The sequence below is a fragment of the Bufo gargarizans genome, chromosome 9, assembly GCF_014858855.1.
Source record: "Bufo gargarizans isolate SCDJY-AF-19 chromosome 9, ASM1485885v1, whole genome shotgun sequence".
Classification (NCBI taxonomy): Eukaryota; Metazoa; Chordata; class Amphibia; order Anura; family Bufonidae; genus Bufo; species Bufo gargarizans.
This window is the reverse complement of record NC_058088.1, coordinates 181,122,629-181,148,975: the sequence shown is the minus strand read 5'-3', so window position 1 is coordinate 181,148,975 and position 26,347 is coordinate 181,122,629. Positions and strand designations below refer to the sequence as shown.

At 48.2% G+C, this 26,347-nt stretch overlaps 2 protein-coding genes across 3 annotated transcripts in view; one reads left to right on the top strand and one right to left on the bottom strand.

The window, feature by feature from the left end:
- The window catches only part of CCDC187 (coiled-coil domain containing 187), a 39,003-nt gene extending 23,565 nt beyond the window's left edge, over positions 1 to 15,438 (bottom strand). Inside the window, exons 1-8 of the mRNA XM_044268724.1 lie at positions 15,382 to 15,438; positions 8,998 to 9,059; positions 6,146 to 6,189; positions 4,834 to 4,933; positions 3,516 to 3,612; positions 2,515 to 3,104; positions 1,724 to 1,831; positions 1,163 to 1,261 (exon numbers count right to left, since the gene is read on the bottom strand). Of these exons, the coding sequence (XP_044124659.1) occupies positions 1,163 to 1,261; positions 1,724 to 1,831; positions 2,515 to 3,104; positions 3,516 to 3,612; positions 4,834 to 4,933; positions 6,146 to 6,189; positions 8,998 to 9,055 (1,096 nt within the window). The 5' untranslated portion in view covers positions 9,056 to 9,059; positions 15,382 to 15,438. The remainder of the gene's footprint in view (positions 1 to 1,162; positions 1,262 to 1,723; positions 1,832 to 2,514; positions 3,105 to 3,515; positions 3,613 to 4,833; positions 4,934 to 6,145; positions 6,190 to 8,997; positions 9,060 to 15,381) is intronic.
- A 709-nt stretch (positions 15,439 to 16,147) lies between these two features.
- The window catches only part of GPSM1 (G protein signaling modulator 1), a 182,483-nt gene continuing 172,283 nt past the window's right edge, over positions 16,148 to 26,347 (top strand). The window contains exons 1-3 of one of the 2 annotated variants that reach the window (XM_044306177.1): positions 16,148 to 16,268; positions 19,931 to 20,006; positions 21,763 to 22,383. In XM_044306177.1, coding sequence (XP_044162112.1) covers positions 22,325 to 22,383 — 59 coding nt within the window. In that variant the 5' untranslated portion in view covers positions 16,148 to 16,268; positions 19,931 to 20,006; positions 21,763 to 22,324. The remainder of the gene's footprint in view (positions 16,269 to 19,930; positions 20,007 to 21,762; positions 22,384 to 26,347) is intronic. The other variant, XM_044306178.1, reaches the window with a different exon arrangement.

Genomic DNA, 26,347 nt, shown 5'->3' with positions numbered 1-26,347 from the left:
GACTCCTGCAGGTGCGCGCCCCCACTGTGGCTATGGCTCCTGCGTCACCTTTCGCCTTCTTATGTCTAGTGTTACTTTCTCGCCAAAGTGCAAATTAATTTTTCGTTAACGCCAGCAAATTTCTCGACTCCCAATTCATCACGTCGGACGCCGACCTTTGAACTCCCATTTATCTTAGCCGCGGCTCTGTCCCGCCGTCACCGCTGACAGAAACTAATGACCAAAAAGGAGTCCCTGACACTCGCAGCTGCGATGACAAATGCTGTATCAGACCACGATCTTAGGGGCCAGTCCCAGCGGGGAACAGGACCATTTTTCAAATCCATTAAACTCCTAAATTTCATATTTTATGCATTTTTAAACACCGGCACGCTCCCTCGTTATGTTAATTCTACAATGGCCGTGCATTCCTGGGACCATTAATAGGCTGCGCCTAAAGGGGATTTCTATACTGGGGAACTACAAATCTTCATCATAACCTGAGCAGGACAGCAGGTGATGACAGGGGGTCAAAGGCTTAACTAGCCACAACCCAAGCCCTAATCCTGACCGGAGGAGCAGTAGAGGGTCATAATTATAAGGGGAGAAGATGTAGCAGTATCCCATGGTGCAGATTATTACAGATTTTGCATTGGAGCCAAAAACTTCAGGTTACCCCTCCGACTGGCTGCCATGTCTTAGGTGCTGCCCAGATGCCATAGACTGCAGAGGGTCCTGTTGGCACCCCCCCTGGCATATGCGCCTTCCTCCACCCCCTCCCCCCCAGCCATGCCCCTGGGATTACAGCAGCAGTCTGTATATATCATATACTATGGCTCTGCAAACTCCAGCACCCCAGCTGTTGTGAAACTACAACTCCCAGCATGCACACCTTCTCTGCTTTCCCCACACAAGAGAATGGAGCCTTCTGGGAGGTGTAGTTTCACAACAGTCGGAGGTTGCTGACCCCCAGTTCTGACAAATAGTACCACGTAGGAGGAGGTCGCAGCTATTACCGCATGCCAAGTGGTGCAGCTAGGCAACCTACAAAGTGCACATGCATCCCCGGCTAGGCATCCCTGGCACCGCACAGGATAACTGCAGCTCTGCTGGTTTTCTGCTGGGAGCTGTGCACCCATTGCAATGCGAAACCGTCACGTGGTCGTACTTTTTGTAAACTCACCGGAATGTTTTGCGTTCCTCTCCGGAGATGGCGACTGAAAGGAGAGTTTTCTGGTAACCGGACTCTTGCTTTTTAGTTTCCCTCTGGAACATCTGAAGGCTGGCGGAAAAAAAAAAACATGCTACGGACTCCTCGTCTCAGATACTGATGGCATATCGCTAGGATAGGCCATCAATGTCAGACAGGTGCAGGTCCCACCTCTGGGACTTGCTCCTGTCTCCAGAACGGGGCTCCCGATGTGAACAGAGATCCGCCCTCCATTCACCACTATGGTACCATTATGCAACTTGCAGCAGAGAAGGTTCAAGGAATTTCACCAAGGCCTTACATTCAGCATATAAAGCTCTCCATGGGGCCGTGTTCACCAGACAGAGGCAACGAGCGCCCTTTTGGCCTCCATAAGGGTGGCAGGCATGGGCATACGTGCTATATGTAAAAAAAAATTTACCATGGGAACCTATGAGTGACATATGCCATTGTATGATTATACATCCAAAGCAGATTTGTAATATGGACCTGTGCACGAGGCCTTAGAGTTACCATTTGCAGTGATCCACTTACCAACATCTCCTTCATTCTTGGGGAACGTCTTAAAATTTTCTTTCTCTCTTTTTATAGCCTTTTCTTCACTATTGATGGGGACTGATTCTGCATTACCAGCGCTAAACCCTAAGAGAAAATCCTAGACGTTACCTGCTAGAATTTCTTCTAAAGTAAGCAGATAGGTCACGAGAGAAGGCCGCGGCACGACTGTGATAGCCGGTGCCTTCTCAAACAGCTGATCGGCGGGGGTCCCGGGTGTTGGACCCCAACTAATGACCTTACCCTCTATCCTGTGCATAGGGTTTAAGTTGCTGTAATGGGATAACACCTTTAACAAGCCATCAGCAGCAGGGGTGGGACAAGCTCTCTTGGTGCCCAAGGCAGGGGTTTCTGGATGCCATCCCTCCATATTTTACCGCCAATCCCTAGTACTCGTATTTCTAACACATACTCCCCATTTTCAACCTCCCCATATCAAGCATGATCAGCTTTGCCAAGGCCCTGAAGGAGTTAAAATGATAAGGTCTGAAGTGATTTCTTGGGATATAAAATAAATACAGACACAATACTCATTCCTTCACTTTGCCAGTTCATCAAGAGCCAGCGTGCCGTGACAAATGGACCTTTTGTCTAATGCACCTCCCAAGAAAATAAGACTATGAAATATAGGCCCTTCAACATATTTCTACATCTCAACCAGGCTCCGGATCATAGATCTGCACTTCTTGACAATTAAATAGGATGAAACGGTTCCAAAAGAAAATGAAATTGCCGGACTCAAGGGTAGAGTAACGTGAGGACATTCTTACCTTTGTGACAGCGGGCTGGAGGACCAAAGGTCACTTTGCAAATTTTCCTTTTCATGGGAGGTTTGCCATGGGGTTCTGGTTTCTGATTAGGTTTCGTTGGATTCCTCTTGGAGAGATCTTGGCGTCTTTTTTGTTCCTGGATCTTTTCTTTGAGTTTTTCAAGTTTGCTTTTGGGCGATTTACTCTTCAGGTGTTCAAGCTTCTCCATGTAGAGGTCAACCTTCGTAGAAGGCGAGGAGGTGATGTTCTCTTGGGACAAACTGGGTCTAATATACGTTCCAGAAGGTGGAAAGGTCTCAGCTGGATAGGGATTGACTACTTCTTCCATCTCGTCTTCTGCAGTGTTTGTTTGGAGACCCAGACTGGAAGGTTTCAGGACCTGGTCTACATACTCTTCTGTGGAACCTCTTAAAGCCATCACTTGGCCGTTACTTAAATTTTCCTGGCTTGACTTCGCCAACACATTTTCACTCACATGGTATCGATGAAAACTATCAATAGATGGTTTATCTTCTTGCAGAAATGGTGTAGGCCTTGTTCTACTCGAGAGATCCCAAGGTATATCCATCTTGGATAAAAAATTGGCTTCACTATATAAATATTAAGAATCAAGAACAGGGTCAAGGTTTAGCTAGACACCTCGAATGGACTGCAGATTTATATTAGCCCATATTCCCTAATGATAGAAGCTTTTCTGTCTCCCCCAAAAAGTGGCTAGCAACGACGTGGTGCCTGGCACAACTTGACGGCAGTGACATCTCTATGGACAACGCACTGGCATTGAATCTGGTGGCCATACATCTCAGACACTGTCAACCGGGTGCTCCTTTAGCTGACAGTGGTTCTCAAGGCTTAGCTCTGGGGGAAAAAGGAGGTCAGGACATCCCCTGATGGTCGACTGCTTCCACCAAAATCAGGGTTTGGATGACCCTTGTGGTCACCACTAGTCCCAATATTACAGCCAAGCTTGTCCTGTGGTGTGGCCACTTTGCCGTTCTCACCTGTGCAGCGTGAAGGTCTCGTCAGGTTTCCTCTGATAGATCTCCTGTCTCTCTGGATGGGAAGAATCATCGACGGTTGAAGGACAGGAATCCGAACCTGGACAATGAAAATGTCTGAGTGTGAGCCATGTCTTGCAGCCCCCCTCAGCTGTCTGACAGCTGCATTTCATCTTGTGCCCATATCTCGGAGCAGGCCTTGGCTTGCCCGCTTACACAATGTGGCAGCAAATCTATTTCTGAGTTATCTAAGACTAAACAATTCTTGGCCCACCGCCTCCGTAAATAACATTCCCTTTACACTCGGATAACTCAGCGGCTGTGGTACCTGTAATTTCCAATACCTGCAACCCCAAGAGCTATAAGCTTTAAAGGGGTTGTCTCACTTCGGCAAAAAGCATTTAATATGTAGAGGAAGTTAATACTAATGTATTGTGATTGTCCATATTGCTTCCTTTGCTGGCTTGATTGATTTTTCCATCACATTATACACTGCTCGTTTCCATGGTTATGACCACCCTGCAATCCATCAGTGGTGGTCGTGCTTGCACACTATAGGAAAAAATATCGGTCCCTCTGGTGGAAGGGATTGTGGGAGCTCACATAGGCTGGTGCAAGCATGAATACCACTGATGGATTGCAGGGTGGTCGTAACCATGGAAACGAGCAGTGCATAATGTGATGGAAAAATGAATCCAGCCAGCAAAGGAAGCAATATGGATAATAACAATACATTAGTAAGTGGCTTGAATTAACTTCCTCTACATAACAAATGCTATTTTCTGAAGTAAGACAATCCCTTTAAGGGGTTATGATTCCCTATTTGCCATAAATGTCTATGATGGGAAACCCTTTGTGATGCTGGTGGTCCGTACCGGCCGGTGACATGGGCACCCGAGTACTCACCATCTCCGAAGCTCTAATGGCTCATTCCTTTATAGTGTGCACGGCTCTTAAAGGGCCAGCGTATGGGGTAATATGTCCCCAGCCAATGGCAGCAGTCCCTAGGGCCATTACTCAATGGGAAGGTGCCTGAGCAAAGGTTCCTGGCTTGCCCAGTCTTGTTCTTTCTTCCTGTGCCTGTCCTGACCTCGACTAGCCTTTTCCTGTCCTATTGCTGCCAGGTCTCTTAACCTTCCCGGGTCAGCAGCCTCCAAACGGAGACTACTCTTAGAGGTAGCGACCTGTTGAGCCCTGAAATGAAGTCCAGGTCCCCATATGGGAGTGAAAAGGTGAAAACCAGGCCCCTCAGGAGTTCCCAGTGGCACAGTCCACACCCGCTGCGTTACACCCCTTTAAGATTTTGCAGCCAGTGACTTACCAGAAAACGAATTCTTTTCAAGCTGTAACCTCCGGCGTGCCTTCTGAGCCCGTCTACGACGCTGATTCTGCACATCAACCTTGTTCTCTATTCTCTGTAACTAAAACAAACAAAAAAATGCATCCAAAATTATGATGTTCAGACAGAGAGAATTTTAAGGGTACGTCCACATGGGAGGGTTTTGGGGGCAGAGCCGCTGTAAAATCCACACTCAATCCGTGGCAAAATCTGCCTGCGTATTGAGCTGAACATTTGCAGTGGATTTCCCCTTTTAGCAAAAGCTGAATTTAAAATCTGCTCTGGAGGTCAAAGTTTAGTGCGGATTCATAGTGATATTTTCCGCGGCGAACAAATGAGATTTTTTATATTTTTTTGTAAAATGTGAAAACTTGAGCTGTGGCCCCAGTATAATAAATGCCCCCATTGGCACCCCCAGGATTAATAATGCCCCAGTAGTGGCTCCCAGTATTAATAATGATCCATTAGGGGCTCCCATTATTAATACAGTCCCTATTAGTGGCCCCCAGTATTATTAAGGCCCCCTGAGTGCCCCCACTGGCACGCGTGCCATAAATTCACCACCACAGCCCTAAAGGACACCTCCAGTGATGATTGCTGCCAAGTCCCCTGCCGAAAGTTTAAGGGTACGTCCGGACACAGCTGAAAAACATACAATGGGTCATCTTCTCCTGCAAGCATTGGACTACTTTTGGGCATGTCTTCCGCCATCACTGTTGGGAGCCCCCACAACGGTGGTCACTTGCAACCAAGCACTTCTCAGCGGAGGACCACTGGCGTTGCAATGAAAATGAGCAATTACATACAGACCATCGCCCCATCCCACAGAGGGGCCACTACACAGTCAGTCAGGATTTATTGGGGACCCAATTTCAAAAGGGGTTGTCCAATTTATAAAAGCCATGCACGCCATTGGGGAATATGAGTTTGCATGGGGTACCTTTTTCAGGATCCCCATCTCTTGACCATCTGTGCAAAACAGCGGGGCCACAGTGAGGCAGGTAAGTACACGATACATACAGTACACAGACAACCCATTGATTTGAATGGGTATTGTGTAATGCATCATTTCTCCTGTGGTGGCGCTGCAGGGAAAATGAACACTTGCTGCCAGTTTTACTTACATATTAGAGCGGATCACGGGGGGTCCTGGCGGTGGGGATGGGGGAAGGGGGGGGGGCACTTTGTGATCAACTTATTGTAAAGGGATCTTTTAACAAGCAGGAACTGTGCAAAACGAAGAAGCCCTTTATATTAAATAAAACTGACTGAATCTTATGTAAATTTCACTTACCACATTTTTAGCTTCTAAAAGGCTGTCCCACGCACGGGATACATCTAAAACAAGTAAAAAAAAAAAATCATTCTGCAATACAACATTTAGAAAAAGTGCAGCAATATACAAGAAAAATCACAAATTGTGCAAAGTTTGGCCTATAAACCACAAAACACAGCCGGATCTGAATGGAGCTGTGCTGTGGTTCCCTGGCGGTGGCCGTGGAACAGCAGCTGGATCAGTACACGTGAATGCAGCTGTGCTGCGGTTCCCTGATGGTGGCTGTGGAACAACAGCTGGATCAGTACACTTGAATGCAGCTGTTCTGTGGGTCCCTGACGGTGGCCGTGAAGCAGCAGCCGGATCAGTACACTTGAATGCAGCTGTGCTGTGGTTCCCTGACGGTGGCCGTGAAGCAGCAGCCAGATCAGTACACTTGAATACAGCTGTGCTGTGGTTCCCTGACGGTGGCCGTGGAACAGCAGCCGGATCAGTACACTTGAATGGAGCTGTGCTGTGGTTCCCTGACGGTGGCCGTGGAACAGCAGCTGGATCAGTACACTTGAATGGAGCTGTGCTGTGGTTCCCTGACGGTGGCCGTGGAACAGCAGCTGGATCAGTACACTTGAATGCAGCTGTGCTGTGGTTCCCTGACGGTGGCCGTGAAGCAGCAGCCGGATCAGTACACTTGAATGCAGCTGTGCTGTGGTTCCCTGACGGTGGCCGTGAAGCAGCAGCCGGATCAGTACACTTGAATGCAGCTGTGCTGTGGTTCCCTGACGGTGGCCGTGAAGCAGCAGCCGGATCAGTACACTTGAATGGAGCTGTGCTGCGGTTCCCTGACGGTGGCCGTGGAACAGCAGCTGGATCAGTACACTTGAATGGAGCTGTGCTGTGGTTCCCTGATGGTGGCCGTGAAGCAGCAGCCGGATCAGTACACTTGAATGCAGCTGTTCTGTGGGTCCCTGGCGGTGGCCGTGGAGCAGCAGCTGGATCAGTACACTTGAATGGAGCTGTGCTGTGGTTCCCTGATGGTGGCCGTGAAGCAGCAGCCGGATCAGTACACTTGAATGCAGCTGTTCTGTGGGTCCCTGCCGGTGGCCGTGGAGCAGCAGCTGGATCAGTACACTTGAATGGAGCTGTGCTGTGGTTCCCTGATGGTGGCCGTGAAGCAGCAGCCGGATCAGTACACTTGAATGCAGCTGTTCTGTGGGTCCCTGGCGGTGGCCGTGGAACAGCAGCTGGATCAGTACACGTGAATGCAGCTGTGCTGCGGTTCCCTGATGGTGGCTGTGGAACAGCAGCTGCATCAGTACACTTGAATACAGCTGTGCTGTGGTTCCCTGACGGTGGCCGTGAAGCAGCAGCTGGATCAGTACACTTGAATGGAGCTGTGCTGTGGTTCCCTGACGGTGGCCGTGGAACAGCAGCTGGATCAGTACACTTGAATGGAGCTGTGCTGTGGTTCCCTGACGGTGGCCGTGGAACAGCAGCTGGATCAGTACACTTGAATGCAGCTGTGCTGTGGTTCCCTGACGGTGGCCGTGAAGCAGCAGCCGGATCAGTACACTTGAATGCAGCTGTGCTGTGGTTCCCTGACGGTGGCCGTGAAGCAGCAGCCGGATCAGTACACTTGAATGCAGCTGTGCTGTGGTTCCCTGACGGTGGCCGTGAAGCAGCAGCCGGATCAGTACACTTGAATGGAGCTGTGCTGCGGTTCCCTGACGGTGGCCGTGGAACAGCAGCTGGATCAGTACACTTGAATGGAGCTGTGCTGTGGTTCCCTGACGGTGGCCGTGGAACAGCAGCCGGATCAGTACACTTGAATGGAGCTGTGCTGTGGTTCCCTGATGGTGGCCGTGAAGCAGCAGCCGGATCAGTACACTTGAATGCAGCTGTTCTGTGGGTCCCTGCCGGTGGCCGTGGAGCAGCAGCTGGATCAGTACACTTGAATGGAGCTGTGCTGTGGTTCCCTGATGGTGGCCGTGAAGCAGCAGCCGGATCAGTACACTTGAATGCAGCTGTTCTGTGGGTCCCTGCCGGTGGCTGTGGAGCAGCAGCTGGATCAGTACACTTGAATGCAGCTGTGCTGTGGGTCCCTGGCTGTGGCCGTGGAACAGCAGCTGGATCAGTACACGTGAATGCAGCTGTGCTGCGGTTCCCGGATGGTGGCTGTGGAACAGCAGCTGCATCAGTACACTTGAATACAGCTGTGCTGTGGTTCCCTGACGGTGGCCGTGAAGCAGCAGCTGGATCAGTACACTTGAATGGAGCTGTGCTGTGGTTCCCTGACGGTGGCTGTGGAACAGCAGCTGGATCAGTACACTTGAATGGAGCTGTGCTGTGGTTCCATTACGGTGGCCGTGGAACAGCAGCTGGATCAGTACACTTGAATGGAGCTGTGCTGTGGTTCCCTGACGGTGGCCGTGGAACAGCAGCTGGATCAGTACACTTGAATGCAGCTGTGCTGCTGTTCCGTGACGGTGGCCGTGGAACAGCAGCTGGATCAGTACACTTGAATGGAGCTGTGCTGCAGTTCCCTGACGGTGGCTGTGGAACAGCAGCCGGATCAGTACACTTGAATGGCCCTGTGCTGTGGTTCTCTGACGGCGGCCGTGGAACAGCAGCTGGATCAGTACACTTGAATGGAGCTGTGCTGTGGGTCCCTTACGGTGGCCGTGGAACAGCAGCTGGATCAGTACACTTGAATGGAGCTGTGTTGCGGTTCCCTAACAGTGGTCAGGATCGGGGAATACTTGAGTAGCACTGTGCTTCTGTCACCTGATGGTGGCATACCAGCTCAAATCCGTATTAACCCTCCATCTCCCAGGCCTTGCAGGCTAATGCCCGCCATGACTTCTTGCACTCACCTTGCACATGGCTGAGCGGCTCCAGGGCAGTCCCGTCCCAGTCCTCCTTTGAAGACATGATCCTGGGGAAGACAGACAAAGCGTTGCTGACTACTGCGATCTTAACGTCTAATCTCCTTCCGTTTGGAGGTGTGTGCGCGTGTTTGGGCGAGGACTGTCCCCTCGGTTACAGACATTTGACGAGTCGCCAACTTTCTCACAAAGTGTTCAGTGAAATATGATTCTGCCACCGCTCAGGATACTCCACACACCCACGCCAGCTATTGTCTCCTGTTATCAGCCATGTCAGGCTGTGGAGAAGGAGGGATGCCAGAAATGCCTATCCCCCCCCCTCACACACATGCATGCTCAGCTTGGTCAGGCATGCATGTGTCCTGAATGGGGAGGGAAGAGAAAGACGCTGTCAAGACACCGCTAGAGGGCGATTTCTGTTGAAATCCAACATATCTGACTTTGCTTCGGTCCATGGGGGTCAATTACAACGTTATAGGGGGCGCGCCACGGTGCCAGGAGCAGGGACGGGGCATTGGGCCTGACACAGTTATTACATTTTATGCCTGAAAACAGGTGTAAAAGTGGAGTGAAAACTGCAGTACTACAGTCAGGGGCTGGAGAAAGTGTTACTTCAGGTGCATGGACTGTCGGAGGTGCGCCTGATTTATGACAAGGGGTGAGTCTCCTCAAAAAAATTAGGTGCTTTCTCCACCAGCGCAGGGGGAAACAAAGACTGGCGTAAAACACTTTGTAAATGCCCCCCCCCCATGTTCTTCTATGACAGCACATGTATATACTGATTTTAAAGGGGTTTTCTGGGTCTTCCGCATTGATGGTGTATCCTCAGGATAGGTCATAAATATCTGATTGGTGGGCGTCCGCCACAGTCTCTTCCTAGGTCAGTGACCTTCAAGTGAATGGGGCATGAGCTGCAATACCAAACACGGCCACTATACAATGGACGGCGCTGTGCTTGGTGAGAGAAGGCTGCGGCGCCACTGCGAACCGGAAAACCCCTTTAATGCGTTTATTCACACATCGTTATATTTCCCTAGACCATGGGTCAGTGGAAAACCCACGGACACAGGCACTACTTCGGTCCATGCAATCCACAGACAGGACACGGGGGCCACCATCGGTCGGTCTGTATTTCACGGGTCATTGCTCGGAGACCTTTTAGAGGTCCTCTCTTCAGCCTAGCACTGCACGTGGAAAAGAGACGACACGTGGACCAAAGACGGACACTGTATATCATCATGGATGTAAGTAGTGTCCCTATAGCGTATATACTGTATACACCCCGCAGGATACAAGGTAAGTGTCCCTATATCGTATATACTGTATACACCCCGCAGGACAGAACAAGGTAAGTGTTCCTATAATGTATATACTGTATACACCCCGCAGGACAGAACAAGGTAAGTGTCCCTATAGCGTATATACTGTATACACCCCGCAGGACAGAACAAGGTAAGTGTCCCTATAATGTATATACTGTATACACCCCGCAGGACAGAACAAGGTAAGTGTCCCTATAGCGTATATACTGTATACACCCCGCAGGACAGAACAAGGTAAGTGTCCCTATTGTGTATATACTGTATACACCCAGCAGGACAGAACAAGGTAAGTGTCCCTATGGTGTATATACTGTATACACCCCGCAGGACAGAACAAGGTAAGTGTCCCTATAGCGTATATACTGTATACACCCCGCAGGACAGAACAAGGTAAGTGTCCCTATAATGTATATACTGTAAACACCCCGCAGGACAGAACAAGGTAAGTGTCCCTATAGTGTATATACTGTAAACACCCTGCAGGACAGAACAAGGTAAGTGTCCCTATAGTGTATATACTGTAAACACCCTGCAGGACAGAACAAGGTAAGTGTCCCTCTAATGTATATACTGTATACACCCCGCAGGACAGAACAAGGTAAGTGTCCCTATAGTGTATATAATGTATACACCCCGCAGGACAGAACAAGGTAAGTGTCCCTATAGCGTATATACTGTATACACCCCGCAGGACAGAACAAGGTAAGTGTCCCTATAATGTATATACTGTAAACACCCCGCAGGACAGAACAAGGTAAGTGTCCCTATAGTGTATATACTGTAAACACCCCGCAGGACAGAACAAGGTAAGTGTCCCTATAATGTATATACTGTATACACCCCGCAGGACAGAACAAGGTAAGTGTCCCTATGGTGTATATACTGTATACACCCCGCAGGACAGAACAAGGTAAGTGTCCCTATGGTGTATATACTGTATACACCCCGCAGGACAGAACAAGGTAAGTGTCCCTATAGCGTATATACTGTATACACCCCGCAGGACAGAACAAGGTAAGTGTCCCTATAGCGTATATACTGTAAACACCCCGCAGGACAGAACAAGGTAAGTGTCCCTATAGTGTATATACTGTATACACCCCGCAGGACAGAACAAGGTAAGTGTCCCTATAATGTATATACTGTATACACCCCGCAGGACAGAACAAGGTAAGTGTCCCTATAGTGTATATACTGTAAACACCCCGCAGGACAGAACAAGGTAAGTGTCCCTATAGCGTATATACTGTATACACCCCGCAGGACAGAACAAGGTAAGTGTCCCTATAGTGTATATACTGTATACACCCCGCAGGACAGAACAAGGTAAGTGTCCCTATAGTGTATATACTGTATACACCCCGCAGGACAGAACAAGGTAAGTGTCCCTATAATGTATATACTGTATACACCCCGCAGGACAGAACAAGGTAGGTGTCCCTATAGTGTATATACTGTATACACCCCGCAGGACAGAACAAGGTAAGTGTCCCTATGGTGTATATACTGTATACACCCCGCAGGACAGAACAAGGTAAGTGTCCCTATAATGTATATACTGTAAACACCCCGCAGGACAGAACAAGGTAAGTGTCCCTATAATGTATATACTGTATACACCCCGCAGGACAGAACAAGGTAAGTGTCCCTATAGTGTATATACTGTATACACCCCGCAGGACAGAACAAGGTAATTGTCCCTATAATGTATATATTGTACACACCCCGCAGGACAGAACAAGGTAAGTGTCCCTATAGTGTATATACTATATACACCCCGCAGGATACAACAAGGTAAGTGTCCCTATAGCGTATATACTGTATACACCCCGCAGGACAGAACAAGGTAATTGTCCCTATAATGTATATACTGTATACACCCCGCAGGACAGAACAAGGTAAGTATCCCTATAGTGTATATACTATATACACCCCGCAGGATACAACAAGGTAAGTGTCCCTATAGCGTATATACTGTATACACCCCGCAGGACAGAACAAGGTAAGTGTCCCTATAATGTATATACTGTATACACCCCGCAGGACAGAACAAGGTAAGTGTCCCTATAGAGTATATACTGTATACACCCCGCAGGACAGAACAAGGTAAGTATCCCTATAGCGTATATACTGTATACACCCTGCAGGACAGAACAAGGTAAGTGTCCCTATATCGTATATACTGTATACACCCCGCAGGACAGAACAAGGTAAGCGTCCCTATAGAGTATATACTGTATACACCCCGCAGGACAGAACAAGGTAAGTATCCCTATAGCGTATATACTGTATACACCCCGCAGGATAGAACAAGGTAAGTGTCCCTATAGTGTATATAATGTATACACCCCGCAGGACAGAACAAGGTAAGTGTCCCTATATCGTATATACTGTAAACACCCCGCAGGATAGAACAAGGTAAGTGTCCCTATAGTGTATATAATGTATACACCCCGCAGGACAGAACAAGGTAAGTGTCCCTATATCGTATATACTGTATACACCCCGCAGGACAGAACAAGGTAAGTGTCCCTATAGTGTATATACTGTATACACCCCGCAGGACAGAACAAGGTAAGTGTCCCTATAGTGTATATAATGTATACACCCCGCAGGACAGAACAAGGTAAGTGTCCCTATATCGTATATACTGTATACACCCCGCAGGACAGAACAAGGTAAGTGTCCCTATAATGTATATACTGTATACACCCCGCAGGACAGAACAAGGTAAGTGTCCCTATAATGTATATACTGTATACACCCCGCAGGACAGAACAAGGTAAGTGTCCCTATAGTGTATATACTGTATACACCCCGCAGGACAGAACAAGGTAAGTGTCCCTATAATGTATATACTGTAAACACCCCGCAGGACAGAACAAGGTAAGTGTCCCTATAGTGTATATACTGTATACACCCCGCAGGACAGAACAAGGTAAGTGTCTCTATAATGTATATACTGTATACTCCCCGCAGGACAGAACAAGGTAAGTGTCCCTATAGCGTATATACTGTAAACACCCCGCAGGACAGAACAAGGTAAGTGTCCCTATAGTGTATATACTGTATACACCCCGCAGGACAGAACAAGGTAAGTGTCCCTATAATGTATATACTGTATACACCCCGCAGGATAGAACAAGGTAAGTGTCCCTATAGCGTATATACTGTATACACCCTGCAGGACAGAACAAGGTAAGTGTCCCTATAGTGTATATACTGTATACACCCCGCAGGAGTCAGGACAGAACAAGGTAAGTGTCCCTATAGCGTATATACTGTATACTCCCCGCAGGATAGAACAAGGTAAGTGTCCCTATAGCGTATATACTGTATACTCCCCGCAGGATAGAACAAGGTAAGTGTCCCTATAGTGTATATAATGTATACACCCCGCAGGACAGAACAAGGTAAGTGTCCCTATATCGTATATACTGTATACACCCCGCAGGATACAACAAGGTAAGTGTCCCTATAATGTATATACTGTATACACCCCGCAGGACAGAACAAGGTAAGTGTCCCTATAGTGTATATACTGTATACACCCCGCAGGACAGAACAAGGTAAGTGTCCCTATAGTGTATATACTGTATACACCCCGCAGGACAGAACAAGGTAAGTGTCCCTATAATGTATATACTGTATACACCCCGCAGGACAGAACAAGGTAAGTGTCCCTATAGCGTATATACTGTATACTCCCCGCAGGACAGAACAAGGTAAGTGTCCCTATAGCGTATATACTGTATACACCCCGCAGGATACAACAAGGTAAGTGTCCCTATAATGTATATACTGTATACACCCCGCAGGACAGAACAAGGTAAGTGTCCCTATAGTGTATATACTGTATACACCCCGCAGGATACAACAAGGTAAGTGTCCCTATAATGTATATACTGTATACACCCCGCAGGATACAACAAGGTAAGTGTCCCTATAGTGTATATACTGTATACACCCCGCAGGATACAAGGTAAGTGTCCCTAGTGTATATACTGTATACACCCCGCAGGACAGAACAAGGTAAGTGTCCCTACAGCGTATATACTGTATACACCCCGCAGGACAGAACAAGGTAAGTGTCCCTACAGCGTATATACTGTATACACCCCACAGGATACAAGGTAAGTGTCCCTATAGTGTATATACTGTATACACCCCGCAGGATACAAGGTAAGTGTCCCTAGTGTATATACTGTATACACCCCGCAGGACAGAACAAGGTAAGTGTCCCTATAGTGTATATACTGTATACACCCCGCAGGACAGAACAAGGTAAGTGTCCCTACAGCGTATATACTGTATACACCCCACAGGATACAAGGTAAGTGTCCCTAGTGTATATACTGTATACACCCCGCAGGACAGAACAAGGTAAGTGTCCCTATAGTGTATATACTGTATACACCCCGCAGGACAGAACAAGGTAAGTGTCCCTACAGCGTATATACTGTAAACACCCCGCAGGATACAACAAGGTAAGTGTCCCTATAGTGTATATACTGTATACACCCCGCAGGATACAAGGTAAGTGTCCCTAGTGTATATACTGTATACACCCCGCAGGACAGAACAAGGTAAGTGTCCCTACAGCGTATATACTGTAAACACCCCGCAGGATACAACAAGGTAAGTGTCCCTATAGTGTATATACTGTATACACCCCGCAGGATACAAGGTAAGTGTCCCTAGTGTATATACTGTATACACCCCGCAGGACAGAACAAGGTAAGTGTCCCTACAGCGTATATACTGTATACACCCCGCAGGACAGAACAAGGTAAGTGTCCCTACAGCGTATATACTGTATACACCCCACAGGATACAAGGTAAGTGTCCCTATAGTGTATATACTGTATACACCCCGCAGGATACAAGGTAAGTGTCCCTAGTGTATATACTGTATACACCCCGCAGGACAGAACAAGGTAAGTGTCCCTAGTGTATATACTAATGTAATGGGATGAAGGTAAGTCCAGCCATAGACAGTGCACACCTCTGCTCCATACTCCGGGCGGCTACCTACTGTACGTACACTCACCTGCGGCTCGAGCTGCCGGATCTCACCCCCCACACCGGGCACAATGAGGTGGGGACACTGGGGACTGGGTGGGCGGGGCAGACAGGTGTTGTGGGCGGGGCAGACAGTTACCACGGGCGGGGCTTGTCCTCTGGCGGCAGGTGAGGCGGGAGTGAGCGGGGCGGGCACTGAGCTTCCCCCATGTCCTCCCCTCTCCGTATGTCAGTGCAGTCTGCTAATACTACTACTCCCAGCATGCTGGTCTGAAAACTGTGGTAAAACTACAACTCCCATCAGGCTTCCAGTCAGTAATCTGCCACATGTAGTGAAACAACATCTCCCAGCATGTTGTGTCATTCGGTGGTTTGCAACCTGTGGTAAAACTACAACTCCCAGCATGCTATGTCGTTCAGTGGTTTGTAACTCCCAGCATGCTGTCAGTTTCTGGTCTGGAAACTGGTAAATCTACAACTCCCAGTATGCTGTGGCAGTAAATGGTCTGCAATCTGTAATGAAACAACAACTCCCAGCATGCTTGTGTTTGGTCTGCATTCTGTAGTCAAACTACAACTCCCAGCATGATGTTTCTGTTAGCGGTTTGCAACCTATAGTATAACAAGAAATCCCAGTGGGCCGTGTCAGTGATTTGCTCTACCCGTCATGAATGCTGGGGGTTGTAGTCTCCCCACAGCTTGAGCTCCTCGATTTCTGAGGAGGAGTCCGATGTCATGTCTACACTAGACCAGCAGGTGGCGCTGCTATACCACTGCGCCATAGCCCGCCCGCGGCCGAGGAGGCTCCTGGCCTGAGCCTGTGGAGGTCATTACATGATGCGGCCATGTTCCCGGGTCACTGCATGTGTCATACCTGTCAGCGAGGCTGGGACCAGATGATCCTCGTCACCACAGGTACTGAGCTTCGGACAGCAGTAATCTGCTTGTTATTATTGGCCTCCATGGTCCCCTGTGCTGCCCCAGTGGGATTACTGTATATTTGCTCTTCAAGGGCATCTGTCAGCAGTTTTGTACCTCTGACACTGGCTGACCTGTTACATGTGCACTTGGCAGCTGAAGGCATCTGTGTTGGTCCCATGTTCATATGTGCCCGCATTGCTGAGAAAAATTATGTTTTATTATATGCAAATGAGCCTCTAGGAGCAACGGGGGCGTTACCATTGCACCTAGAGACTCCGCTCTCTCTGCTAGTGCTGCGTCCTCTGTAATTTGATTGACCGGACCAGGTGTGATGACATCACTGCCTGTCAATCAAAGTGCAGAGGACGCAGCAGTTGCAGAGAGAGCAGAGCCTCTAGGTGCAATGGTAACGCCCCCGTTGCTCCTAGAGGCTCATTTGCATATGATAAAACATAATTTTTCTCAGAAATGTGGGCACATATGAACATGGGACCAACTTCAGCTGCCGAGCGCACATGCAACAGGTCAGCCAGTGCCATAGGAGCAAAACTGCTGACAGATGCCCTTTAATATGCCTTTACGTCATCTTAAGTCAAACACTACATGCTTATGCTTGCTGTCAGTGAGTGGAAACGTTCATCTAGAAGTTGAGACAGTTTGGTTGCAGTGATTTTTACACAAATGTTGCTGAAAATCACAATGAGAAAACTTCACGCTAAGGCTGCATTCAGACCGTAAGTGTTTTGTGGTCCGAAAAATTGCGGATCCGCAAACCACGGACACTGGCCGTGGAAACGCCCACAGCAAGCCCTATATAGAAATGCCTGTTCTTGATTGCGGACAAGAATAGGACATGCTCTGTATGTTTTTTTTTCCGGAGCCACGGAACAGCGGATGCGTACAGTACACGGTGTGCCCTCCGCATCTTTTGCTGCCCCATTGAAATGAATGGGTCCGCACCCGTTCCGCAAAATGGTGGAACGGATGCGGACCCAGAAATGCGGTCGTCTGAATGGACCCTAAGATTTCGGGCGCGCGGGTTTCAGCGTGGATTCGGTGCCGGAAACTGGGCTGAATCTGCACTAAAATCGCCTTCCATTGTTTTCAATGGGAGGCCGCACCACAGTTCATGCAGCCGAGGGTCAAGGTGAGATTTTCAAAATCGCACGTCCGCGGTGCGCAAGTATTCAATGCGGAAACTGACCCGCGGTGTGGATTTCAAAATCCGCACCATGTCAGTGCAGATTTTCAGTGCAAATTTCACCCTTTCGCGGTGCAAGCAGCGGGATCCGGGGCAAATCCACCCCAAAATCCGCAAGTGACGCCTAGAAAATCTACGTAAACTGCACGACCATGTGCATATATCGGGGTGTATTCAGACGTAGATGCGCGGCCAATAAACGTATCTTAAAACCACGGTACACTGCGCGGGCATGCCGCATGTGAACGCAGCCTAAAGACTCTGTAGTAGAGATCAGCGAATCGATTTGTATAAATCAAATTTAACATATTCGTTTTTTTTGAGCGGCGAGCCAACCCTTACCCCCTCCCCTTTCCCCATTGATATTTTTTGCAGATTGCACATGGATCCATAAAAAAAAAAACGGACCGCACACAGATGTAATTTGTGTGGCCTTTCCATAAAAAGATAGAACATGTCCTAACTTCTCGGAGCACGGATCCAGTAAGGTCAATGGGTCTGGAAAAAAAACAAAAACGGACCTCAAACGGACGCCATCTGTGTTTTACGGATACGGTTTTACAGATGACTGCTGTCGGCTGGGTTGACTGGCCGCCCACCATGGCCAACGTACACAGGATTTTGAAAGCGATGCCTTATTTTACCTTCAAAATCCCGCATCCCTTGGCCGCCGCGGGTAGGCATGGTTTAGTTTGCAGTGTGTGAACACAACCTTACAATAATCGGATCTGCGCCCGACCGATCAGTCGTTTATGACCCTTCTCGGGTGCAGAGGTTCTTGATCCGACTTCATAGGTAACATGGCTGCAGTGCCATTGAAAATGCATGGTCTGCGCGTACGTTTTTTTTTTGCCCCGTGCCGTCCTTACCATCCATGGGCGGCCTCCGTCTTGGTCGTTTGCCTGTTGTGGTATCAACAAGGAACAGAATGTGAGAAGCAGTTTCACTCCTGGGAAATAAACAGATCATTAGGCTGAAATGTGCTGCAAATACCATGTGCATAATATGGGCTCCAGCCATCTGAGCAGATTACCGCGGGCGGAAAAAGACAGCTCTCCGTCAGTGCCAGATCCTCGGAGAACGCCGGCCTCGCATAGTGGGTGAGTAATGGACAGGCTACACAGTCATTATGGCGACCAGCTAATATGCAGAGTAACCGCCGCGTGCAGCAGCTAGACCGGCTGGTAGGTTGTCACCGGTATCTGGACCCTGTCACCTCTGCAGATGATCAATGTAAGGCCTCATGCACACGACCGTTGTTGTGTTCCCTTCCGCAAAATGGGGTTCCGTTGTTCCGTGATCCGTTTCCGTGCGTCTTCCTTTTATTTTTGGAGGATCTCCAGACATGAAGGAAAGTAAAAAAAAAAATCTAAGTCAAGTTTGCCATGCAAATGATAGGAAAAAAACGGACGCGGATGACAATCTTGTGTGCCTCCGTGTTTTTTCACGGTCCCATTGACTTGAATGGGTCCGCGAACCGTTTTCCGTGAAAAAAATAGGACAGGTTATATTTTTTTGACGGACTGAAACCACGGATCACGGACGCGGATGACAAACGGTGCATTAGCCGAGTTTTCAACGGACCCACTGAAAGTCAATGGGTCCGCAGAAAATCACGAAAAACGGAACAACGGACACGGAATGAAACAACGGTCGTGTGCATGAGGCCTAATAATCATACTGGAGCGTCTTTCTCATAACTCTGCCTTGTGTTGTTCCTCTGTTATTCCTCCTGAATATTTATTAATAAATTGACAACTGGGAGGGGCCATTCCCCTTGTCAAAGGGGCGTGTTCTGATACTGTCACCAAAAAAAAAAAAGTAAATGCACGCGGAAGCAAAATGTATAGAAAGCACTTTATTAACAATTCATCAAAAACTATATATATATATATATAATAAGTTAAAAAAAAAGCAGGCATAACCAGCAGCTGTTCTGTGAGTAGGACTATTGGGGTCCATTCACACGTCCGCAATTGCGGACCCATTCATTTCTATGGGGCAGCACGATGTGCTGCCTGGACACGGAATTGCGGACCCGCACTTCCGGGTCCGCAATTCCGTTCCCGAAAAAAATAGAACATGTCCTATTCTTGTCCGCAATTGCAGACAGGAACAGGCATATTCTATTAGTGTCGGCAATGTGCGGTCCGCAAAATGCGGAATGCACATTGCCTCTGTCCGTGTTTTGCGGATCCGCAAAACACGTTGCGGACGTGTGAATGGACCCTTAAAGGACTGTTTTTTCTGGGAACGGTGGGGCCCAAAACTGGACGCTGACCAGCCAGCTAATATAAAGCCTGGGATTTCGGATCTTAATGCCTCTGCGTTTATAATAGGGTGAGAATGATAAGACTGACCCGGATACAATGTGCAGTCGCTGCCTCCACCTGCAGTCTTTCCTGTTACGCGCCGTCTCATTTTATCATACTAATTATTGTTTTTCATTTTTCAGCCCGAGCCGTCGTCTGTTTCCCGTCCTGACAGAAAGACCTCTGCACAGCTCCTGTCTCCTAATCCTCCATCCAAAGGTAAGGTCATTAGTAACACACTGTACTGCTGGGTCATAGGGGTATTCCTACTGGCACCCCTCCGACCTCATCGCGAGGCTGTGGCCAGAGGAGACCGGAAACGGCCACGCTGGATGTGCACCTGTTTGTTGCTCCGACCATGCCGGACAGGGTCGGCAGCGGGTTGGGGTTTGTGGGGGCGGTGGTGAGTGCCTCTCTAGCGATAGGTCTGATTTACATGAGGACTACCCTTTCTGTAAGTGCCACTGGAAGTTTCGGAGTATTACGGAATATAGCGGCTATCCAAATGGACCTTCCTCAGTGCAGGACCTTCTGTGATGCCTCTATACCAGGCATGCTGGGAGTTGTAGTTTTGCAACAGCTGGAGGGCCACAGTTTGGACATGCCTGCTCTATACGCTAACACACTATAGAATTTAAAGGGGTTCTCCACAATTTTTATACTGATGGCCTAACCTCAATATGAGCGGTCCCCATCGATCATCTGTATGAGGAAGGCACGGCCCTTACCGAAACTCTGGTGAGCGCCACGGCCTTCTCTCAGCTTACCAAGCACAGCGCCATCTGTTATATAGTGGGTGTGCTTGGTATTGCAGCTCAGGCCTATTGACTGGCCATGTGACCAATGAACATGACGTCACTGGTCTAGGAAGAGGCCTTAGTGCTTATGGAGCGCCACCGGGTCATACGTTTAACCTAATCATTTCTACAGCTGTTGTGGTTCATGGAAAGTTGTCACAGCCCCCCCCTCCCCCCTGCACGTCGTTTTAATTCATGATCATGGGAAATGTGTGACTGACACTCGACCGTGTAAATGCCCCGTGGCTGTTCCGGTTAGCGGTCAAATGCTACTTCAGATCCACATAAAGCTGCAAATTGTGTCTCTTGATACACCGCCTTAAAGCCCCATTTGGCATAGGCCTAAAGCAGTGATTAAGAGATTTCCGGGATTCCTAGCGTTCAGTGCTGACTGTTCAGTCGCAGGGCGCGGGTACGTTGGCTCTGTGAGGGAATGATTTTGATTTCTGAGCCCAATATGAGGTGGGAGGTCCGTGCGATGAAAGTAGTAGAGCGCCCTCTAGTGGACCCAATCCGAACCTGCTCGTTGTCCACTTTTTCCTGGACACACTTTGTCTTGCTATAGCTCAAAAATTATACTAGTTTGTATATTCTGAAAAATCTGAAAAATCACTTTCGGCAAATCATTTGGGAGCATATTTGAGCATGCTATAGGCTGCTATCATCATAACAGTAACCGGCAGAGAGCAGATAACTGACTGGGCCCTGCAGTGGACCAGTGGGGCCCCATACACTTCATTGCGTGCTGTATTATGGCTCCGCACAATTTTACTAGCTCAGTGCCCTGGAATCCGGACGTGCTCACTCTCCCATTTTGCGGATCGCTACGTCCTGCCCTTTGTTAGAACCGCCTATTCTAGGGACATGCGGAACGGACGCGCGCGCGTGCTGCCTGCGTCTTTTGCGGCCCCCATTAAAATGAAAGGGTCCGCAAAAACTATCCGGACCAAAACTACGGTCGTGTGCATGAGCCCTGTGGCGTGCATGGAGAATAACCTACCCCTGAGCACACATTTTCGAAGGCAGAGTCTATAGCCGCGTGGGGGCTCCGTAGATTTATAACATGTCGTCCGAGCGCCTACGAGGATCTCAAGAACTAGATCTTGTGATGATATTAAAAGACTGTGTTCATTACTCTATGTCTGGGGCTCGTCTAACTTCTCCTTCATTTCCTTCAGCTTGAAAGGGGTTAACCCTGTCGGTCAGAGTTTACAATGCCCTGACAAGGAAGTGATTCGCAGAGTCTCTTGACACTTGGAAGCCAACTCTTTCCTCCTCCTGCCGCTGAGTCCGGGAGAACACAAGACCTTGCCGATCCACCACCCGGCGTCGGGAAGCGATTTGGATATTGTAGCACAAGGTTTACCATCTAGGTGCCGGCAGCGACGAGAGCCGTTCTCCAGCCAGGAGGGGGTTAATCTCTGGGCAGCTGTTGCTGCTTCCTCCTTGGACCAATTCACAGAAAGCAGCCTGCCGCATCCAGACATAAGAAGAGAAATAGAGAAAAGGGGGAGGGCAGGGTGAAGGAGGAAAAACGAGAACTACCCCTCCTCATATTCCCCTGACAATACCAGCATTGGATGACATCACATGGAGGGGGAGTGATTTGTGGGTACTGTAGACTTTATGTGTGAACATACATCACTTCCTAGTGTTATAGAAGGGGGCACCCTGGCCGCTCAGCCTGCCTCTGCCTTCACAGCCCCTCTGGATGTCGCACACCGCTGCCTCGATTAATACATGGCTTTCCTACCCAACAATGGACTGCACCATCCTCCAGCCAGGAGAGTGTATTCAAGGTATGTAGCGGACGGACGGACGCATGCACTGTATACATTGCACAGGGATCCACAGTGAACGGGGAGAGAGAGGGAGGGAGGAGAGGGGTGTATAATTGGAAGGGAGGAGAGGAGCAAGACTTCACATATAGCGCTGATTCCGAGGAGCTGCGGGCACGTCGTCGGGCACAGTCATAGGCGCAGAATTGGATTTACCGCACAGCCGTCAGCCTGGAACAGGTGCTGAGGATATAGCGGTGGTGTATAGGGAGCGCGTCCGCACAGGTGATACCTCCGACAGCGGTCACCTGTCCGTTTCCTCATACGTCCAATTATATTTTTGGATTAAAGGTTGTGGTGTTGGCAGCATGGTAGGGGGAAGGTATTTTGTTATGCACAGGAAGGGAGACGTTTTTTGCACAACAGATTTCCTGTGGAAAAGCAAACTGCGACAATACCATATTTTATAATATATTATATAAAATATATACCGTATAATAGATATATCGTATAACATATACGGTTATACAGTATATTACATATACCGTATAAAATATATACTGTGTAATATACATATACCGTATAATACTGTATAATATATATACCGTAATAAATACTGTATAATATATACCGTATAATAGATATATCGTATAATATATATATATATAGTATATTACATATACCATATAATATACGGTATATACCGTGTAATATACATATACCGTATAATATATACAGTATAATTAATTAGAGATGATCGAATTTCATATCTTGATGAATTACGTTATGGATTCTGTTACCATGGACCAAAACGCAATTCCATGACTGAATGCTTAATGGAATGCCTTTAGAGGAATTCCATCATAATAGAAGTCTATGGGCTGCAAAACGGGTCCGTCCCGGAGAGGACTCCCCTGCATAACGGAAACGGGACGGATCCGTTTTGCAGCCCATAGACTTCTATTATGATGGAATTCCTCTAAAGGCATTCCATTAAGCATTCAGTCATGGAATTGCGTTTTGGTCCGTGGTAACAGAATCCATAACACAATTCACCTTTTACCAGTAAACGAAGCGTGAACGAATTTCATAACCAGAAATTCGCTCATCTCTATATATAATATATATATAAAAGTTACCGTGCATTAATGCGCATTCACAAGGCACAATTATGTTGGAGCATTGACTCATTTTCCATTATTTTACAACTTTTTTTTTTTCTCACTTTCTTGGCCGTGCCTCCATTCTGTTTTTGAAAAGGTTGCAAAATGTTTGTGATATATGTCGCCCAATGACCAAAAAGTTGTATATTTTGGTTTGGTGGCCTTTAAATCTGACATCGGATACAATGTGTTCCCACCTGACAGGGGTTAGTGCGCCTCATACCCTCATTGTTTGGTGTTCTGTGAATCCCTGTGTCATGCTCCGCCCCCTCGGACCTTGAACTCGGTGTAAAATATTATATCCGTTTAGCCCGGAGTGTCCCTTTAATACAGTGAAACTACAAGCAAGAAGTGCTGGAACTTGTTGTCCTTGGTCCTTTAGCTGCTGTGCAATGGCTTTCCAGTGAGTGATGGAGGGGGTTATAGAGGCAGCGAGGCCATCGAGTAATGAACGTTTATTACTGGATCCGGCTGAACCGGCAGCCATGGGACCATAAAGCCTTCCTTGCCAGACGGGACTAGTGCAGGACAAAGGGGAGGTTGTACAGCCAGTGACACTGAGCAAATACACGCTGATCACCTAACAGCAGTGCCATCTGTTCGTGTGCACTAAGGCGACCTCCATGGCTGCTCCGGAGCTAACGGACATTGTTTTTCCTGGCTCTCCCAAGGTTAATGTAAAAAATTAAAATCTGACGTCATATAGGACATGACCATTTATTTCTAACAAAGCTAGACCGGCGTGCTTGATCACTATAGCATCAGCCTATAAGCGCTCCCATGGTCCCGGCCACCAGAGAGGACGGCACCGTTTCCTATAGTGTGCAAGCATGACCACCACTGAAGGATTGCAGGGTGGTCGTAAACCATTTAAACGAGCAGTGTATAATGTGATAGGAAAATGAATCCAGCCAGCGAAGGAAGCAATATGGAGAATCACAATACATTAGTAAGTGCCTTGTAATAACTTTCTCTATGTGATAAATGCTACTTACTGAAGTGAGACGACCCCTTTATTGCACCTGAAATGAAAAGTGAAGCACCTTCCGTTTTGTGTCTGCAGCTCATATGTGTCTCCATGGTTACATGCATGTTACAAACAAAGGGCTTATGCCAGGCATGTCCAAACTGCGGCCCTCCAGCTGTTACAAAACTACAACTCCCAGCATGCCCTAATAGCTGTAAGCTATGCAGGCATGCTGGGAGATGTAGTTTTGCAACAGCTGGAGGGCCGCAGTTTGGACATGCCTGGCTTATGCACACGACCGTTGTTGTTTTGCGGTCCGCAAATTACGGATCCTCAAAACACAAATACCGGCCATGTGCGTTCCGCATTTCACAGAACGGCCGGCCCATAATAGAACAGTCCTATACTTGTCCATAATGCGGACAGTAATAGGACATGTTCTGTTTTTTTGTGGAACGGACATACGGACACCGAGTCAATTCATTATTTTTTTTTTTTAAGTGACTTCAAAATTCTGCTAGGAATGAGCAGATGAAGGGTCCATTCACACGTCTGCATCCATTCTGCAATTTTGTGGAACGGGTGCAGACCCATTCTTTTTTAATGGGGCCGGAATGTGCTGTCCGCATTTGCGGATCCGTGCATCTGTTTCCGCAAAAAAATAGAACATGTCCTATTCTTGTCTGCAATTGCGGACAAGATTAGGCATTTTCTATTATAGTGCCAGCCATGTGCGGCCCGCAAATTGTGGAATGCACATTGCCAGTGTCCGTGTTTTGCGGATCCGCAGAACACTTACGGACGTGTGAATGGACCCTAAGTAAAGTCAAAATGTAGAAATGCTGCTGTAATAGAGACTGGTGTAGTCTGAGGAAGTTCCTTCTAAGGCTACATGCACACGACCGTTCTGCTTTTTTTGTGGTCCGCAAATTGTGGATCCATTAAAAACGTAAGCCGCCCGTGTGCCTTCTGCAATTTGCGCAACGGAACAGGCTGCCCATTGTAGAAATGCCTATTCTTGTCCGCAAAACGGACAAGAATAGGACATGTTATATGTTTTTTGCAGGACCACACTCCGTGTGCTGTCTGCATCTTTTGCGGAACCATTGAAGTGAATGGGTCCGCATCCAAGCTGCCAAAACGGCGGCTCGGATGCGGACGAAAACAACGGTCGTGTACATGAGGCCTAAGGCCTCTTTCACATAAGCGAGATTTTCGAAACAAACGCAGAGCTTCCTCACTGAATCCTGACCAATTCACTTCAATGGGTCTGTGCAGAGTTTTTCGTGCATCATTTCTGCGATCAGGAAAAATCGCAGCATGTTTTATATGGTGCGTTTTTCACACAGCCCTGGCTCCATAGAAGTGGAATGGGGCTTGCGTGAAAAACGGAAGGCATCTGGATGCAAAGCGTTTTGATGGTTGCTCGTGGATGTTCATTGTTATTGTTCAGTTTTTTTTCACGAACACGAAATACGCATGCAATCCGTACGGAAAACCCAGCAGTTTTCTTTCCTGAGCAGACCCTGACATGATCCGTATCATTCGCGTGAAAGAGGCGTTATATGAAAAAAACAATATCCTCCTTGTACGACAATCTCTCGTCTTCTCCAGACAAGCCACCTTACGTGCTGGGAATATCGGACTGGGCGCAGATGGTTTCAGCTATGGCCTCAGTATCTATCGGTACAGCTTCAGTTAAAGCCATGTGCAGGGAGCCAGGCAGGAGAAGGGAGGATGGGGTGGCTGTCCTCGGGGTGGCTGTCCTCGGGGTGGCGTCCTCACCCTGGCCCTCCCTGGGCTCTGCAGTGATGGGAGCGTCACACCTGTTCTTCCCCTCGGTGCACACCCTGGG